This window comes from Macaca thibetana, chromosome 7, assembly GCF_024542745.1.
Source record: "Macaca thibetana thibetana isolate TM-01 chromosome 7, ASM2454274v1, whole genome shotgun sequence".
In the NCBI taxonomy this organism is placed as follows: domain Eukaryota; kingdom Metazoa; phylum Chordata; class Mammalia; order Primates; family Cercopithecidae; genus Macaca; species Macaca thibetana.
In genome coordinates this window covers 8,007,189-8,024,527 of record NC_065584.1, presented here as the reverse complement: position 1 = coordinate 8,024,527, position 17,339 = coordinate 8,007,189, and the positions used below count along the sequence as shown (strand labels likewise).

Here is a 17,339-nt window from a genome sequence, read left to right as displayed (position 1 = left end):
AGCCTTTCCCCTGAGAGCAAACAGGCCGCGAGAACTGCTCAGGATAGAGCCGCCAGCTCGGGAGAGGGGCAGGGCAGCCACCTCCCTCCTCCTGCCTGCATCCCCAGCCGTGGGCCTGTGTGAGACCTGCTGGGTAGGACCACAGCCTCCCTGGGCTCTTCGGGTGGGGTTCTGAGCACCTGCTGGAAGACCACAGGAGTCTAATGAGGACCTGGTGAGGTCCTGGACTCAAGAGCCAGGACTGCTTACAGCGGCGTGAGCGGATGTGGGGAAGCGCCTGTCCCCGCACTGCGGCTCTGGGATCTCCCGTCATGTGCCACACATCACTTACCCCCTCGGCCTTATTTTCCTCACACACCACATTTTCTATTGCACTTTACAGTTTGTACATGGTCATTTACACGGAAGATCTCACTTGATCCCAGAATCCTGTGAGGAGGGCCTTCTGCTGCCGATTTGACAACGGAGAACACGGGCTCAGAGTGGGGAGGCAACTGTCCACCCGCAGCGACGGCAAGGCAGCGGCACTCAGCTCCGTCCGGCCGCCCTCTGGCCTCTCCAGCAGGTCAGCTGTCGGCTCACACCCCCCAGTGAGGACCCCTGCCCTGTGTGTGCCGGATGACCTGAAGCCATAAGCATGGCTGAAAGGAACCTCAGAGCCCTGTTTCCACCAAGATCCCAGAGAGGCTGAGTGAACTGCTAAAGGTCACACCACAAACTAAAGGCAGAACCTGACCAGACCCCCTCCTTCCCAAAAAGAACAGCTCTCATCTGCAGCCCGGAGAGCTCTGTCCACAGGGACCCGAGATGCAGCCAGGCCCTGGGGGAGGTCACAGCCAACCAGAGCCCCAGCTGTGGCCCAGTGCTGCCCATCAGGAAAATCACATATGGCTCAGCCCAGAAACTCTCCCCAGGCCCTTCCTATGTTACTGGCCTGTCATGTAAACCACAAATAGGGACGTGCCCCAGGCATGGGGCAGGAGGAGCCCAAAAAGGGCATAGCCTGGACAGGGTGGCAGGGGGACATTGCAGAGACTGGGGGGGAGGGGGATGACCTCCAAAAGCAAGGAGCAGCAGGCATTGGGTGGCTGGGTGCAGATCCCCAGGGGTGAGGGCACCCTGAGCTCCAGATATGGGGTCACAGGAAGGGCCCAGGGCAGCCTCCAGCCAGCCACAGACATGGTGAGCGGCCTTGTCCACGTGCCGGGGACCCAGTGCTTGGTGGGCCAGGCCACGGCACGTGGGCGAGAAGTGGTACCACCTGTGTCAAGACCCAGGTAGCGGTGCTGTCCGTCCAGTGTGGGTGGCAGCCGGGGAGTAGAGGGTTTGATGAGTGGCCCCTCCGTCCCAGGCGGGGCACAGGGGCCTGGACAGTCCCCAGGCTGGATCTCAGAAGCAGCCTCCTGCTCATGGGGCTCAGGGCTCGGGGCCCAGAGAGGGAACAAGGCGTCCGGGCTGCTCTGCTGCAGGAACGGCCGCGGCGTCTCCTTCCCAGGTCGCTGGTGTGTGAGGCGGGAGATGGCAGCTTGGGCCAGTGCATCGGAGCCATGGCAGCTGGGCCAGGGCGGGCAGCGTCCTATGTACAGTTCACCACAGAGAAAGAAGACAAGGGCTGGACTGGAGGTCGTGCCCGTGTCTGGGGCCTGAAACTCCCCCTGGGGACTCCCAGCAGGGCCAGTCCACGTCCACAGAAGAGTGGCCCTACAAAGGCCCCTTGAACTGGTTCCCAGACAGGTGCTGCCGTATGGAGGGCTTGGAGCTGGCTGCATCTCCCAGCTTTCTCCAGACCACCTGTGGAGAGGACAGAGCTGTGAGTGGTGGCCTCACCCGCGTCCACCTGCCGGCTGTGCACGTCCGCCGCCTCATCACGGCAGAATCACCCACGACCTCAGAGCCCTGGGGCCGGGAGGGACGCCGAGGCCACTGCAGGCCCAGAGACACCCACATCAGGTCTTTACATGCCCGCTATCGGGCCTGAGCAGGTCATTGCTGGGGTGTGGCTCAGCCTTGCAGCTGTCCAGTGGGGTCCATGAGCCCCACTAGGTGATGTGGGGGGAGGGGCTGCACAGTTCAGAGCCCCTCGCCCCCATTTAAGCCCTGGGTTCATACCCTATGAAACTCCTTCCCCGATGGCTCCTGCAAGCACCCAAGGAGACCACTGATGGTGCTCAGCTGGGTCGGGCACGGGGCTCTCCTGGGCGGCCCCAGCCTGGCAGACTGAGGGCTTCCACCTGGACCTCGTGCTCTGAGCACCACCTGCCCAGCCAGCAGCCACGGGGGGCACCAGCAAGCTGGGAGGCCCAGGGGCCAGCACCCAGGGAACACCTGGGGTGAACAAACCAACCCCAGGGGGTGGGGGGCTCAGGCTCTGTCCAGAGCCCCTCATGGGGAGGGCAGATCTGCAGACACCACGGGCCCTCTGGGAAGGGCAGGGGGCAGTGAGGTGACGACCAGCCGGGGCTCTCAGTGCCTCCGAGGCCTCCCCTCAGCCATCCAAGGCCACTCAGCCCTCGCTGAGCATTCGAGAAATGGAGTCCCACATGGGGAAGGGTATGGCCATGCTGGGTGGCCCTGGTCACACTCCCAGTGCCAAGCCTCTGCCCCCCACCCCTGGAAGCCTCACGTTGCACATCTCGCGAACGATGGCCTTCTCCTTCTCACTCAGGTCCTCCTCGCAGCTGTCCTGGAGCTGCCGGTCCAGATTCTCATGTACCTCCAGGACCTGAAGGGAACGGGTCTTGGAGTCAGGGGCAGAGGCCACTGGCAGACCTTGGGCAAGTCACTTGGCCCCTGGGCCTCAGCCTCCCCTGCTGCACACCAAAGCTGAGGACCCTGAGCTGCTGGGCCCCTGGTGACAAGCGTGGAAAAAACTGAGGGGTAGGTCGTCTTCTCACCCTGCTGACACTGTGGATGCCCTACAAAGGAAGCCCCTACAAGGGAAGCAGCTGATGGCTGGGCCATCTGAGAGGAAGGAGACAGGCTGGGCAGGGAAGACCCTCAGGTGGACTCACTACAACCCAGGGCCCGCTGGAGATGAGTGGGCACTCGCCATGTGGAGGGGGTGTGAGTAGGCATGGGCGTGTCCATGCACACATGTGGGATGTCATGGGGCATGTACGTAGGAGGATGGGAGCGGGGCATGGGAGTGAGGACTGGGCTCAGGTGTGCACAGCCTGGAGAAACCAGAGCCCATCGGACTCACCTGTCGGCACCTGCAGAGGCTGGGCCTGGCAGACCTGAGGTTATTTCTAGCCCCACTCCTGCCCCTATCATTCTGGCCTTAGTAGGGTGCCTGCCCTCCCTGACCCCAGGCCTCAGTCTTGCTAGCTGCAGTGGCTCAAGGATGGCAGACAGGCGACACACTTATGACTGCCACCTCTGAGTTCTGCCTTCATGGTGCTCCAGGCAGCCATGGTCACCCAGCCACCCACACACAGGTGAAACCCCCCACCCCTGCCACTTGGATGCCCCCGAGTGCAAAGGTCCCACAGTCTCGCGGCGCACCCAGCATCCAGGGGCTCCTGAGGGAGCGGGTAGTGGCCCTTACCTTCATGGCGTGCACGACAGCCTCAGGCTTCTGTCCTGCAGGGCTGTAGCCAGCAGAGGGGGGCGAGGGCAGCTCAGGTGCGGGGCAGGCCAGGCCCTAGGGGAGGCAATCATACATCTCAGCTCACCCGGGCTGGCTCCCACGTGGTGGCCACAGGAATGACCGGTGGCTCAGAGAAGTCCCCGATTCTGAGGGGCCAGGGCCCAGGCAGGAGGAAAAGGGGACCGGGGTGAGGCAGAGGAGGCAGGTGTGAGGACGGAGACCCAAGGAGCCCGCAGCCCCATCTGGCCGGTCCCACCCGTCAGGTCTTCTGCAGATGAAATGGTCCTTGATAGCACAGAGGTGAGAGGGGCGGTCCAGGGCCCACCCATACCTCTCAGGCTCCCCTACCGCCCCGCACAGATAAGACCTAGCATCTGTTTTGCAGGGAAAATAAGTTCAGCCCAGGCAAGGCAAGAGACCCAGATTGCAGCAAGACCAGGAAGGTCTGGACTCAACCCTGGCACCTGACGCCAAACTCCCTTCCCCTGCCCACCCTGCAGCCCGGTTGGACGACGCTGGCTTCGCCCTGGGCACTCCTGGGGCCTGCCTCCTAGCTGCTACCTCCCAGTCCTGTGGGATGAATTGGCCGCCAGGTGCCCAGCTCCCACATCAGGCCTTGGGGAGGGGACCCAGCCTCTGTCAGAAGCTGCGTGTCTACCCAGGGGCAGGTGGTCCCACCCCCAGCTTCCTGCCTCTAAGGGTCCATGTGGCTGGGAAGCCAGGCGCAGGGCTTCTTCTCAGGCTGCAGTGTGGACCACGGGGGCCCAACAGGAACAAGGAGTTCACAAGATGCTGGGAGAGCTTGGGAGGAACTTACAAGTGCCCAAAGCCAGACAGAAAACACGCAGTGGTGCCCTGTGGGCCCTGGAAGCCCTGGGGTTTTGAGGACATCTTCGGGGCTCCCCACTCTGGCAATCCTTGGGCCAACCCTGAAAGCTGAGTCTGCTGCCCTCTCTGTAAATGGGGTTCTGATGACGCCTCCCAATGGCCTGGCAGGCTCAGGGAGCTGGGCTGGAATCCCACCCACCCAGGCCCGCATCATGGGGCCACCTAACACTGCAGGGCTGGGCTCTGCGACCCTGAGGGCCCGGAAGCCCCTGCAGGCCTGGCAGCCAAACCCTGGTGCCCTCCCCGCCCGCCCTGGCCTGTACCTGCTCCCAGGGCCTTGCAGGTTGACCGGCTCCTGCCTCCACATGGAGACCAGGCCCCACCCCTGAAGCCAGGGGGCCTTGGGAGCAGCTACCTCCAGAGGCCCCCCGAGCCCTGGGGTCTAGGAAAGTGTCATTGAGGTGGGGCCCAACCCACACTGAGCCTGTTTCCTTGTCTGGACAACAGAAAGAGTCCTCTGCCCAGGGTGTGTGCAGACCTCTAACTCCAGCCCAGGCTGTCGGATCTCTGTAGTGTAGGGAACCCAACAGGATGCCGGGCTTCCCCCTGGGGCAGCGCAAGGGGGCGCCCCGACCTGACGCAGAAGACGGCACTCACCATGCCGGACAGCAGGGGGCGCCAGTCGCACACGCACAGCCCTGGGAAACCTGGGCACCTACACCTTCCTGCACCTTCCGCTGCAGAACAGAGTCCATGTGCCAGCTGGCCCCTGGCACCTCTGGCCTCATGTCCCCATCTGCACGAGGCCCCTGGGCTGCCTGTCCTGTTACAGCCCCCAGCTCCAGGGGACCAGGATTTCTGCAGCACAGGCAGGAGGGAAGCCAGGAGCATGGGGGTGGGCTGTGCAAGCAGCCCCTCTCCTGCCCACCTCAGTGGGCAGTGCTGGGTGCCAGTGAGGGCGTGGCCTGGGATCCTGAAAGTGACACCAGGACTAGACAAAATCCTAGTGTTGCCTCCAGGGCATTCCCAGGGTGCAGGGGCCCCCAACTGCACTAGAACTCAACCCCCTCTGGCCACACACACCTCCCACTGATTAGGTACCCACTTAGGGCGGATGGGCCCACTGAGTCCTTGCCACACTGCTCCTGGCAGGCACTATCTTTTTACATGTCCATATACGCCCACTTTTTTTTTTTTTTTTTTTTTTTTCTGAGGCAGGATCTCACTCTTTTGCCCAGGCTGAAGTACACTGGCACCATCTCAGCTCACTGCAGCCTCGACCTCCCAGGCTCAAGCAATCCTCCCATCCCAGCTTCCAGAGTAGTTGGGACTACAGGTGTACACCACCATGCCCAGCTTTTTTTTTTTTTTTTTTTTTTTTTTTTTTGATACAGACAGGGTTTCATCATGTTGCCCAGGCTGGTCTTGAACTCCTGGACTCAATCAATCCTCCTGTCTTGGTCTCCCAAAGTGATGGGATTATAGGCGTGAGCCACTAAGCCTGGCCTACATGCCCACTTTACAGACAAGGAGAGTGAGGCTAACAGAATGGCTTGCCCAAGACCAAACAGCTTGTAAACAATGGGACTGGGCCTTGATCTCAAGTCTGTGGGACTCCTGAGCTGGTGCCCGAAGTGAGGATACCAGTGTGCACCAGAGAGAACTGAAAATAGACATCCACAAAATACCTGTCCCCAAACGCTCAGAGCAACACCATTCATGTGAGCCCAAACGTGGAAACGATCCAAATGTGCAGCAACAAATGAAGGAACTATGTATTCTACCCACACCACAGAATCGTATTCAGCCATGAAAAGCAATGGAGACCAACACAGGGTACCTGTGGTTGGACCCTGAGAACAAGATTCGGAGTGAAAGAAGCCAGACACAAAAGGCCACACGTCATGTGATTCCATTTATACGAAATATCCAGAATAGGCAAATCCATGGAGACAGAAAACGCCAACCAATCGGTGGTTGCCGGTGGCTGGGAGGAGGGGGATGGGAGTGATGGCTGATGGGTATTGGCTGCCTTTCTGGGGTGATGAAAATGTTCTATTGTGATGACGGCGTAACTCTGTGAGTGTCCTCCCTCAGGAGGCTGATGGTATAAACTGCCTCCCACCCTCCACTGGGGGCCAGCCCTGGGCATCTGCCCTCACAGCCAGCGGGTGGAGGGTACAGGCAGCAGAGGGCAGAGAGGGGGTGCCCACCCCAGAGAGTTACCTGCTTTACCCAAGGACTCTCCAGCATGCCCTTGCTGTGCCCATGACCCACAGGTAGCCTTAAAGGAGACTTGCCTGGGTCTGGAAGGGCCTGTGTCCCAGGCAGTGTCTGAGCCCGGAGACAGCCCTCCCCAGATAACCCCCTGTCTCTCTCCGGGGGTCCAAGTGCCGGACATGGGCTCTCCGGGACCCAGCGAGGGCCCACTGCCCTGTGAAAACTTCACAAGGCCTAGCCCCTGGGCCTCTGGCCCTGGCCCTGGCCCCTCCGCAGCAGCCACTTCAGCCACTTCTGCAGGCTTCATGGTGGCCCCTCCCATGAGACACCTTGACCCCTCAACACCCACTCCTGGGGGCCTGCCCACCAACCAGCCCCGATCCTGCCCCCTGCACCTCAGTTCATCACCCGGTCTCCCGGCCTCATGGAGGAATGACCTCTGCACAGCCCCCACGCTGGCCCCTGACCTCTAGGCACACACAGGCACCAGTATGCATTCACCACAGGGCCCTGGCCATCCTCCCCACCCCTATGAGCCTCACTTCCTCCTCTCCAAAGTAGGGGACACCCCCTGGTGCACAGGGCGGTCTAGAGGGAAAAAGGAGGCAAGGAGAACGAAACCCCTCCCAAGGTTGCCTCCTCCAGGAAGCCTTCCTGAACATTCCCGAACTCTGACAGCATTTTATCCACACTGTCAGGCCTTGAGGTTCAACCCATGCCCGGGGTGTGCTCTCCAGAGGCCTACAGGGAGACAGCATCTGGCGGGCCTGGTGAATGTGAGAGCTGTGCTTGCACAGCACTTCCCAACCTGCAGGCCACTCGAAGGACTTCAGTACACAGCACTGAGCAACTGCTAGCTGCTATTACTCCCTCCCATGATCTGAATGGATGAGAGGCACGGGGCATGAAGGCTAAGGAGCCAGCCCCGAGGGGGCATCCCTTGGCTTTTCAGAACCCTCCACCAAGAAACAGTTAGAGCCTCGTTCAGCCGAGGGACTCCTGGATAAATGCTTGGAATATCGGCCATCGGCAGGCTTTGCTGCCTGCACAGGCTCTACAGCTGCATTCCTGGAGAAGGTGGAAGGGCCGCAAAAGAGAAATCGCAGAGCCAGCAGCCAGCACTGAGGCCCAGCAAGCTCTGCGGGGGGTCCTGGGGTCAGCCTTGCGGGCGAGGGGTGGAGGGGAGAGCAGGAAGGGGCACAGCTGCTATGAGGGCACCCACTGCCCAAGAAGCACCTCCATACATGGCTGTGCAGTTGCCGCGAGGAGAACAGCCAGTGCTTCCTAAGCATCAGCTACGCACCTGCCAGGGCTCCCCCAGGTGTTAAGCCCCACAACAAGGCGAGACTGCCAATGCTAGGAGGGCAAGTGGGCCTGGACTCCTGTGGCTCCCCACTGCCATCCCATCTATCTACAGGGCACATCCCTGAGCTAGGGTCCACTTCCCAGGAGCCGGCTCCAAGTCACCCACCCCGTTCCCTCCAGGCCAGGCCAGCCAGGTAGGGGCAGAGGATACCCCTGGAGGCATCCGGTTGGTCATTTCAGTGCAGAATCCACACACCTGAGCCCCACGCTCCAGGGCTGGCTGGGTACCCTCTCCCCACTGTGGCCAAGGAGCGGCGCAGGCTAATGAGCTGCTCAGAGGGACAGCGACTGGGCACGGGCAGCCCTGCACATGTGCCTCTGGACACTGCCCTGCACCTCCAGCAGCGTCACCCCACCGGGGGCTCCACCTCTAACTGCCACACTGGACGGGACACAGGGCCTAGGGCTGGGGCTGAACTCGGACACCCAGATCCTTGTGCCCACCGGGCAGGTCACTGGCCCACCTGAGCCTCAGCCCCTCATCCAGAACATGTGGGCTTCTTTGGGGCGCACACTCACGTTCTGCAGGGAGTCCTGGTAGGAGGGCGGCAGGGACGCAAGCTGCGACTCTGAGTGGTAGGGCGAGAAGCCTTTCCGAAGTGTGCGGCACTCTCCAGAGCCGGCCTGCTGCAGGGGAGAGAGAGAGGGGGTTAGACGGAGGGCCAGGCTGAGGAGGCCAAGGGCCCTGGGCGTGGCTCCTCACAGCGGCAGGGTCTGCTCAAAGGCACGGCCTCAGAGGACCCCTCCACCCTCCCCTCCACACCCCTTATCCATCCCCCAAGCCGGGATCAATCGATCTTCACTCTCCCCAACTCAGATGTCAGCGATCCACTCTCCAATGTGGGCTTCGTAAACATTTGCTGGATGGCTGAATAAACAGAATGAATGAATGAAGGAGAGCCAGCGAGAGTCAGTGAGGAGGGAGCATCTCTCCCACCCCGAGACCCACCCTGGCTCCTCCGCTCCAACATCCTGCCCTTGGGTCCCTGCACAGACAGCACCCAGAGGGCCTGGGACAGCCATTGGCAGCACACGGGGCCACATCCACAGGCAAGGCCTCCCACCTCCCACGGGTTCAGGACTCTAGGGAGGCTCTGCCCGGGCTGCCTCCGCCATCGGACGGACAGGGAGCTCCTAAAGCAGGTCCTGGATGCTGCCTCTGAATCCCTGAGAACTCGTGTAAGGAGTTGTAACTAATGCCCTGTGCACAGGAGGGAGGGAGGAAGGCAGGCTTGGCCTTAGGCCCTTTGCTTAAGAGCAAAGCAAACACCCCCAACCCCCAAAAGTTGGGGCTGGGGGCTGGGACCAGGAGCCAGAATGAATCCACGGGTCCCATAAATGTCTCAGTGTGTGAAGGTCAGTCCCACAGTGACCCTCCCATGGCCCAGCCCAGCAGAAGGCACGGCCTTTCTTTCTGCATCACTAAGGGGTTTTGGGTGTTTCTGGCCCAAACACCCTTTTCTACTTCAAAGGAACTGAGAGAAAGCGGCTGGGCAGATAAGACAGGCGGAATGTGCCATAAATTAGCAGGCTGTTGAGTCAACCCAAACAAACTGCAGAGGAGAAGAGACAGAGGAGGCCCGGGCTGGGGCTGGGCTGGGGCTGGGCTGGGGCAGAGGCAAAGAGGGCAGGACAGGCCACAGCCATGTCTGGGGTCCCAGTTCCATGCACCAGCCCCTCGGCCTGGCTGTGAAAGATCCCCCACACACCCTGCTTGCCTCCCTCAAAAGCTGGACCTGGCTCCGCACTTCTCACAAGCCCCAGCCTCACTGAGGCCCAGCTCTGTGTTCTCCCAACCCCTTCAGAGCCCTGACCAGGCCCCCCACCGGGGCTGGGCGGTCTCAAGAGCATGGCTCAAGGGCCAGCAAACAGCCGTGTCCTTCGAGGCGGGTGAGGAGGGGAGTGGAGGCTTTACTACCAGCTCCCACGGAGGTCCGCGGAACCATGACCGGAAAGCAGGGATCCGGGCAGTGGCTCCCCTCATTAAGTAGCCCACACCCACCAGACGCTGGTCAGCCAGGGCAGCTGGGCACTGGAGGCTGGGGGCTGCTTCCTGGGCCTCGGGAGGACCTGGGTGTGGCCGAAGGTCGGGGAGGGGCATAAAGGAGAGAAGTGGGAACCAACCTTCCTGCAGGGCCCCCACAGTGTGGTGGGTTTGAGATAACCCTGGTGAGCATCGCAAATGGGTCTCAGCACGGGGACCTTGGGTACAGCCCTGAACCATCAAATGGGACTGCCGTGTCCCGACCACGGCATTAACCCTGGCTGACCCTGCCCGGGTTAACCAGAGGCACTCACAGCCCCCAGCTGGGGGTCAGATCAAGGAAAGCCCCCACACACCCACCCACCAGGTACCAAAAAGAGGAAGAGGCTACAGCCCCCACCCCTAGGCCCAGCACTCACTCACCCTCCCCCACCCATGAGTGACACCCCTCCCCCACCCTATCAGAGCCACCCATGCCTCCCTAGGTCACCTCTCCTGAGAGATGTACCCCTAGCTCCACTTAAGGGGACAATTCCAAACCACCTGATTTTCTTGGCCAGGACTCTACAACAGTAAGAGAGTTACAAAATCTTCTCCAATGGAGAACGCATTCTAAGCCAGCACACACTCTGAATGCGTGCATGCACACACACACAGTCTGACTACTGGGCCACACAGCCAGGAAGGGTGCACCTGGGATTGGAACCGCTACCCTCCCCTCCAGCCGGTCCTGCCCTGCCCAGCTTGTTTTGACTCGGGCGTCCCTTCCTCCCCATCCTCTCTGGCCCTCGACCAAATGGGCTCCCACGTGCTGTTACTGAAAACTCAGTTTGCACTGCTGTCCTCTCCCCTCCCCCAGATAATTTCCCTAGGAGGAGGTGTGTGCATGAGCTTGAGGGAGGTTTTTAATTAGCTGCATGCAATTCCCACCCTTGCCTTCGGTGAGCCTCTATAAACATTTGCATGTCCATAGAACTTTATTAGCAAGCCACAAAGCCAGGCAGGAAAAACGCACAATCTCTCATTAAGGGGCAATGTGACTAATGACGCATCAAATGAGTAACCATTATTGCACTTAAATCCAAATTAAAAATCCTGCTATGAGACAGGTCGCTCCCTTTGCAGAATGAGATTCCCTAGGATTTCACCGAGGAGGGGAAACAGGAGCTGAAAGCACCTGCTGGGCTTGGTCTGCGAGAGAAGAGCTCGCAGCTAAGGAAGGTGCTGGCCCTTCCTGGGGGGTGCGGGGGTCCACTGCGCTCCCCAGAAACACCCGCCTGCCCAGTCTCCCTCGGGTGGCTCCCTCAGGACCCAGGGAGAAGGGATCTTACACACGGAGCTGCCAGCTCAGAGCTGAATCAAGATTTCCCGAATCCTTAACATAGTGGCCCCTTCCACTCTGGCCAGGCCCAATGCACATCACCCACTTCTAGGGCTTCCAGAGGGCAGCACGAGGGTCCTGGACTAGGGAGGAAGAGACCCAGGAGATTGCAGGGCCCCTTTCCCACTGAGGACTGCAGCTCAGGACACCCCCAGCCTATATCCAGGGCCTTGACTGCAACCCTGCCCGACTTGGGGCCCAGTGGGGACTCGCTGGGTGAACTCCAGTTGTTCCCTGGCCCTCTCTGGGCCTCTGCAATGCAGCCCCGCCTCCTCCCCGGCAGCGGGCTGGGGGGCACTCCATCCTTCACCTTCCTGACTTCCCGGGAATTCCTGCCTGCAAAGCTGCAGGGGGCCTATGTGGGGCTACCCTAGGGTCACCCCTAGGGAGCATTGTCAGAGGGGGTGCTGAACAGGAGGATGAGACCTGGAGCCCACCCACTCCAGCCTGCCCACCTGAGGCTGCCTGTTTGGGAAGGACGGGTGGGGTGGCTGCGGGTACGAAGCCCCTTTCTGGGCTGTGCTCAGGGGAGCTGCTCTCACCCTGCTTCCTGCTCCCAAAGAGCTTTTGGGCCCTCAAATGTGCCTTCTGCTGCATCGCTTATGTGTCTAAGAGGCACAAACAGAGCACCTCCTGTGTGCCAGGCACAGTTCTGTGCCCCATCAGGGAGGCAACAGCTAAAGGGGAGTGAGGGCTGGGGGTGGGGGTAGAGGCAGGCGCTGAAGAGGGGGTGCCCTCTGTCCCGACCTGGCCAGCCTGCCCTAGTGACCACTTGGACCACCAGCCCCAGGGCCCCAGGCTGATTCACACGGAATGCCCTGGGAAGGAGTCCCCTTAGAGGGCCAGCTGGTGCGACTCTGGACCGGTGTCTTAGTGCTCGGTGCAGGGACGGGTGGGCACCTGCGAGGCTCCTCCTTCCTCAGCACCCTCCAGGATGCCCGACAGGTGAGCATGGGCCCTTGGCACCGCGTGGCACAGCACAGCTCGGCTCGGCTGGACAGCCAGGTGCGGCCAGGGTCCAGGACCACAGTGGACAGCAACGCAGCCACGCCCCCTTCCCCCTCCCAAATTTAGGTCATGCCAATGATTGCGTCTGACTTAGGAGACACTGTGGGGCTCAGGGAGAGGACCCCAACACAGGCCTCCCCAGCCCAGCCTCTCCTGGGTCAGGTGCCCTCCTGCTTCTGGCCTGCGGGGGCTCCAGGCGATCTGTCACAAGAGGCCAGTTTTACCCAGCTGAAGAGCTTGAAGGTGCCGTCTGCAGGGAGGGGCCTATGTCCACCCTCAGAGTAATGGGAACCTGGGCAGGAAAACGCCACAGGAGCCCAGGCCCCGTGCAGCTCCTGCCCGCGCTAACAACGCCTCTGCCCTGAGCTTGTGCTGAGATGGTCTCCAGATCCCCGTGGTCACTGCAGTCCCCAGGCTGGGACGGAGTCCAGGTTGGAGGACAGGACGCTGGAGAGAGCTCCTTCCAGTTCACATTTCCCGCCAGTCCCACTCCCACAGACGAGCCATCATCCCAGGGGCTACGGAGGAGAGAGGTGAGACCCGGGGGCAAGGCCAGAGCCCAGTGGCCACCCCATCCCCAAGACCTGGTGACCTCCCTCCAGGAAGAGGAAGCACTGTGGGAGCTCCCAGGGTTGGTCAGTGACGCGTCATCAATGGTCTGGGTGCTGAGTAATAAACCCAGGGCCTGAGCGGCCTGTCAGGCTGACACCTCCCCCCAGGAAGTGCTGGAAGACGGTGCACCCTCAGCTGGCTGGGCTGGGGGACCCACCTGGAAGCAGAGACTCCAATGCAAGACTTGGGGAGACCATTCCCCCAGCAGGGGCCCCAGCAGCTCCAGGGGCAGCTGGGGCCACAGACTAGCCAGGACTCCACTGTCCTGCTCCAGACTAAAGCCCACCGAGATTCAGCTGTCATCCATCTCGGGGGACCCTCAGAGGGAGAGCACAGAGAAAGCGGGGAGGATGCAGAAAAGGGCAGGGGACAGGGCTATGCAGCACAGCGCAGTAGCCTCCGCAGAAGACAGGCCTCAACCTGCCCCACGGGAACCACATCAGAGCTGTTCCCACGAGGGCAAGCGGGTTTGTGTCCACAAGTCAGTCAGTCATGCCTGTGGGCTGCTCTGGAAGGGGGTGCGAACTCGGCACTGTGTAATGACATTGTGAGTTCACCGTCCGTCTGCGTGGCTGGACAGGTGTGGTTCACCTCCCAGGCCAAGCCCAGGGCTGGCACACAGTTGGTCACTGGTTCTCAAATGGGGGTGGCTCTGCCCCTAGAGGACAACTCGCAGTGTCTACAGACACTTTTTAGTGTCGGCTTGGGCATGGGGTGGAAGACCCCCGGAGGGTAATGCAGGGCAGGTATTCTGGGGCGAGCAGTCTCAGGACCGTTTGAGAGGCTCTGGGATGGGGTGCCCCAGCCTAGAGGCACCCCAAGATCCCAGCAGCTCAGAGGGCCAGGTGGGGGAGGCACACCCTATCTGGCCCCTGTTCTAGCCTCAAGGCGAAGGGGTAGAAGGGGACAGAGATGAGACCATGTGGAGGCCTGAGAGCCGGCAGGAGAGTGGCCGGTGCCTAAAGGGCCTGGCTCCACGGGTCATTGGGCACAGGTGGGAACTCAGTTCACCCAGCAGTTCCCCAGTCCCATGCCCTGTCCAGCAGGGATCTGGCTGCAGCCCAGGGCGCCTGGCATGGTGACTCATGCTGGCCCTCAGAACTGTGCAACCCACGCAGAGCCCTCAGCCCAGTACCCACCCAGCTCAGCAGCGCTGGAGACTTCCCTCAAGGATCTAGGCAGCTTCCCACCAGGAGCCACAGCTGGGTGGGCATGTGGGCCCTGGCCTCGTCTCCACTAACTCACATAGACTTGCAAGCCTCTCCTCCCTCCATGCACTGCAGGTGTCTTGCTTCGAAGCGGGGATTAGCACCAGGATCCCAGGCACCTGGGCAAGGTGCATGACAAGGGGCTCGCACCATGGGGAGCCCTCAGGAGGCAGTCGCTGCATGACTCTTGCTATTATTTTGCAAAGCTGGAAGTTTTGCCAGTAACGCCAGCTCCAGCTCGAAGAGAGGGCAGATCCCAAGAAGACTCCAAAGGTAGGGCCAGCGCAGCCTGGGAAGGAAGTGCTCCCAGGAAAGAATGGGAGGGTGCTGGGGACGGGGGGACAGAGCACACAGCAGCGCACAGCACTCAAAGCAGCCTCCCGACCCCCACAAACAGCACTGCAAACACGCCCCCCACCGGGCAGCTCTACCTGAAGCCAGCTTCTCGGGCGGCCATAGGGGCGGGGCAGCTAGAAGGAAGGAGAACAGTGTCACCCAGTAAATGCCAACCATGCCCATCACTCTGCCCAGTGCCTTCCCTGGACACCTATCAGCCCAAAGCCACCAGGACCTCAGCTGAGCCGGAGTGGTTTTCCCACACCGAAGGCCAGGGCTGGGGCTCGCCAAGGCAACTCCAGGAGCTCCATGTCTTCAGAAACTCCAGATTCACAAGGACTCACTGAGTACCTGCCATGTGCCCGGCACTGGGTCCCTAGGAGCGCCCACCACCCCCCCAGAGCCCACCCCAAAACTCACACCAGGGTGAAGCCACCCCAAGTGCCCTGCTATCCTCCCAGGGAAAAGCAACCGTTTGAGAGGCTCTGGGATGGGGTGCCCCAGCCTAGAGGCACCCCAAGATCCCAGCAGCTCAGAGGGCCAGGTGGGGGAGGCACACCCTATCTGGCCCCTGTTCTAGCCTCAAGGCGAAGATGACCTGCAAGGTCGCGCACAAGAGCTACACAGTCATACCAACTGGATTTATTTTCTTTTTCTTCCTTCATTTTGAGAGAACTCATTTGTAGGGGAAACAACAAACACTGGGGCATGTTAGGGGGGCGGGGGGTGGGAAAGCACAGGAAGAACAGCTAATGCATGCTGGGCTTAATACCTAGGCCATGGGTTGATCTGTGCAGCAAACCACCATGGCACATGTTTACTTATGTAAGAAACCTGCACGTCCCGCACATGTACCCCAGAACTTAAATAAAAGTTGATAGGAAAAAAAGGAAAAAAGAACAAAGGGGCTGCCGCTTCAGCTGGGGGTCCAGTGACATCTTCCCAATCTGCACTCAAATCAGGCGGTAGAGATGAAGGGTGCGGCCATGTGTGGCTGATGTCACTTACCTGTGGCTGGCACTGCTCTTCCCCTGGTCCCATGTCATTTCACACCCGAAATCCCATTTTTCAAACTCAGGTGTATGCACCATTCAGGGCCATTCGGCCTGGGACTGATGAGGTAACACGCAGACCAGGTCTTGTCCACCACGAGGACCATCCCTCCCTTCCCAGGTCCCTCTGCAGGCCCATTACTTGTTCCAGTGAGGTAAGTGAGGGACAGGCCTGTGGGAGGCTTTGAGGTGTGTAGTTTTTTTGTTTGTTTGTTCGAGATGGAGTCTCACTCAGTCACCCAGGCCGGACTGCAGTGCTGCAATCTCGGCTCACTCAACCTCTGCCTCCAGGTTTCAAGTAATTCTCCTGCCTCAGCCTCCCAAATAGCTGGATTACAGGCGCCAGCCACTACGCCAGCTAATTTTTGTATTTTTTTAGTAGAGACGAGGTTTCACCATGTTTGCCAGGCTGGTCGCAAACTCCTGATCTCAGGTGATCTGCCTGCCTTGGCCTCCCAAAGCGCTGGGATTACAGGCGTGAGCCACTGCGTCCAGCTGAGGGGTGCAGATTTGCAAAACCTAAATCCTACCTTGGCTGAGTAAGCCAGAGCAGCTCCTCAACTTTCCGGGCCTCTGTTTGTCTGCACATAAACTGGCGTCAGGCGGAGGCTGGCAGAGGCTACGGCTGGCCCACAACGGACAGGAAAGATCACGGTGGTTAACCCGCCACCCTTACCACTGACCACTCGACTCCCAGTCCTTTCCACAATTTGCCTTTTCATTCTCTGAACAATGTATGTGTCAGACACCATTAGTGTCCCCATTTTGCAGAGGAGGAAACTGAGGTGCAGAGAGGTTAAGTGACCTGTCCAGTGCCACTCTGCTGGCAGGTGGCACCAGTGAGACTTGAACCAGGCCCTCTGGCACTGGCATCCTGCACTTGGCCTGTCAGCCCTGGTGACTCTCCCCCAGCATCTGGCTCACGGTGGACACTCCTTACACTGCTGGTTCTAGGGCATGGAGGTGGAATTTCCCGTCTCCATTCTGCCCACGTTGCGAGACTGACCATCTGTTCATTGGCTGGAAGGCTGGAAACAGGGGGTTTCCTCTCTGGGCAATGTACAGGCTGGACTGACTCTGAGGTTCGACTAAGGAAGCGTTTAATGTCCTCCAGAGACCCAGAGACTATACTGCCTATAACAGAGGTGACAGGGGCAAGGCGGCCAACCCAAGACACCAAACACGCAGAGCAGGGAAGGGCTCAGAGCCTGCTACCAAGGCATGGACACGCTGACCAACAGATAAGCCCACGTGGACCACCGCGAGGCCAGCACCTCCGGAGGAACCCGGGCTCTGGACAGCCCATCCTCCTTGGGACACAGAACTGAAGCGCTGGCCATGGGTTGACAGTAGCAGATTGATCCCCTCGCCCCCCGCCTGGATGAGCTCAGAACTCAAAGGACAAAGAGCAACGGTTCCCTCAGGGACGGGCCAGGCCCAAGGGGCAGCAGAGGGCACATGGTCAGCCGGACCACGAAAGATCCCAGGCCCTTGGGACCACCCGGGGTGCTTCCCAGGGGCCACGTCACGCTGTGCTGGGCATTCCCATCACCCCTGTCTCCCAGGTGAGGACCCGGAGGCTCTGGGAGAGAGAGGATTTCACCTGAAGCCACACAGCAGGTGAGCGCTGGGGCGGGGGCTATTGGAGTTTACAGGGAGAAGAGCCTGTCTACAAGCCGGAGAGAGCCTCGGAAGGAGCCAGCCCCGCTGATACCTCGATCTCAGACTCCCACCTCCAGGACTGTGAGGAAATACA

At 60.5% G+C, this 17,339-nt stretch overlaps 3 protein-coding genes across 3 annotated transcripts in view; 1 reads left to right on the top strand and 2 right to left on the bottom strand.

Moving 5' to 3' along the window:
- SETD3 (SET domain containing 3, actin histidine methyltransferase) overlaps positions 1-17,339 on the bottom strand; it is a 363,397-nt gene that overhangs the window by 119,275 nt on the left and 226,783 nt on the right. The window lies entirely within an intron of this gene.
- Positions 1-17,339, top strand: part of LOC126958426 (cholesterol 24-hydroxylase) — a 515,386-nt gene that overhangs the window by 297,050 nt on the left and 200,997 nt on the right. The window lies entirely within an intron of this gene.
- CCDC85C (coiled-coil domain containing 85C) overlaps positions 5-17,339 on the bottom strand; it is a 94,606-nt gene continuing 77,271 nt past the window's right edge. Inside the window, exons 3-6 of the mRNA XM_050796756.1 lie at positions 8,522-8,629; positions 3,548-3,643; positions 2,624-2,722; positions 5-1,791 (exon numbers count right to left, since the gene is read on the bottom strand). Coding sequence (XP_050652713.1) covers positions 1,702-1,791; positions 2,624-2,722; positions 3,548-3,643; positions 8,522-8,629 — 393 coding nt within the window. The 3' untranslated portion in view covers positions 5-1,701. The remainder of the gene's footprint in view (positions 1,792-2,623; positions 2,723-3,547; positions 3,644-8,521; positions 8,630-17,339) is intronic.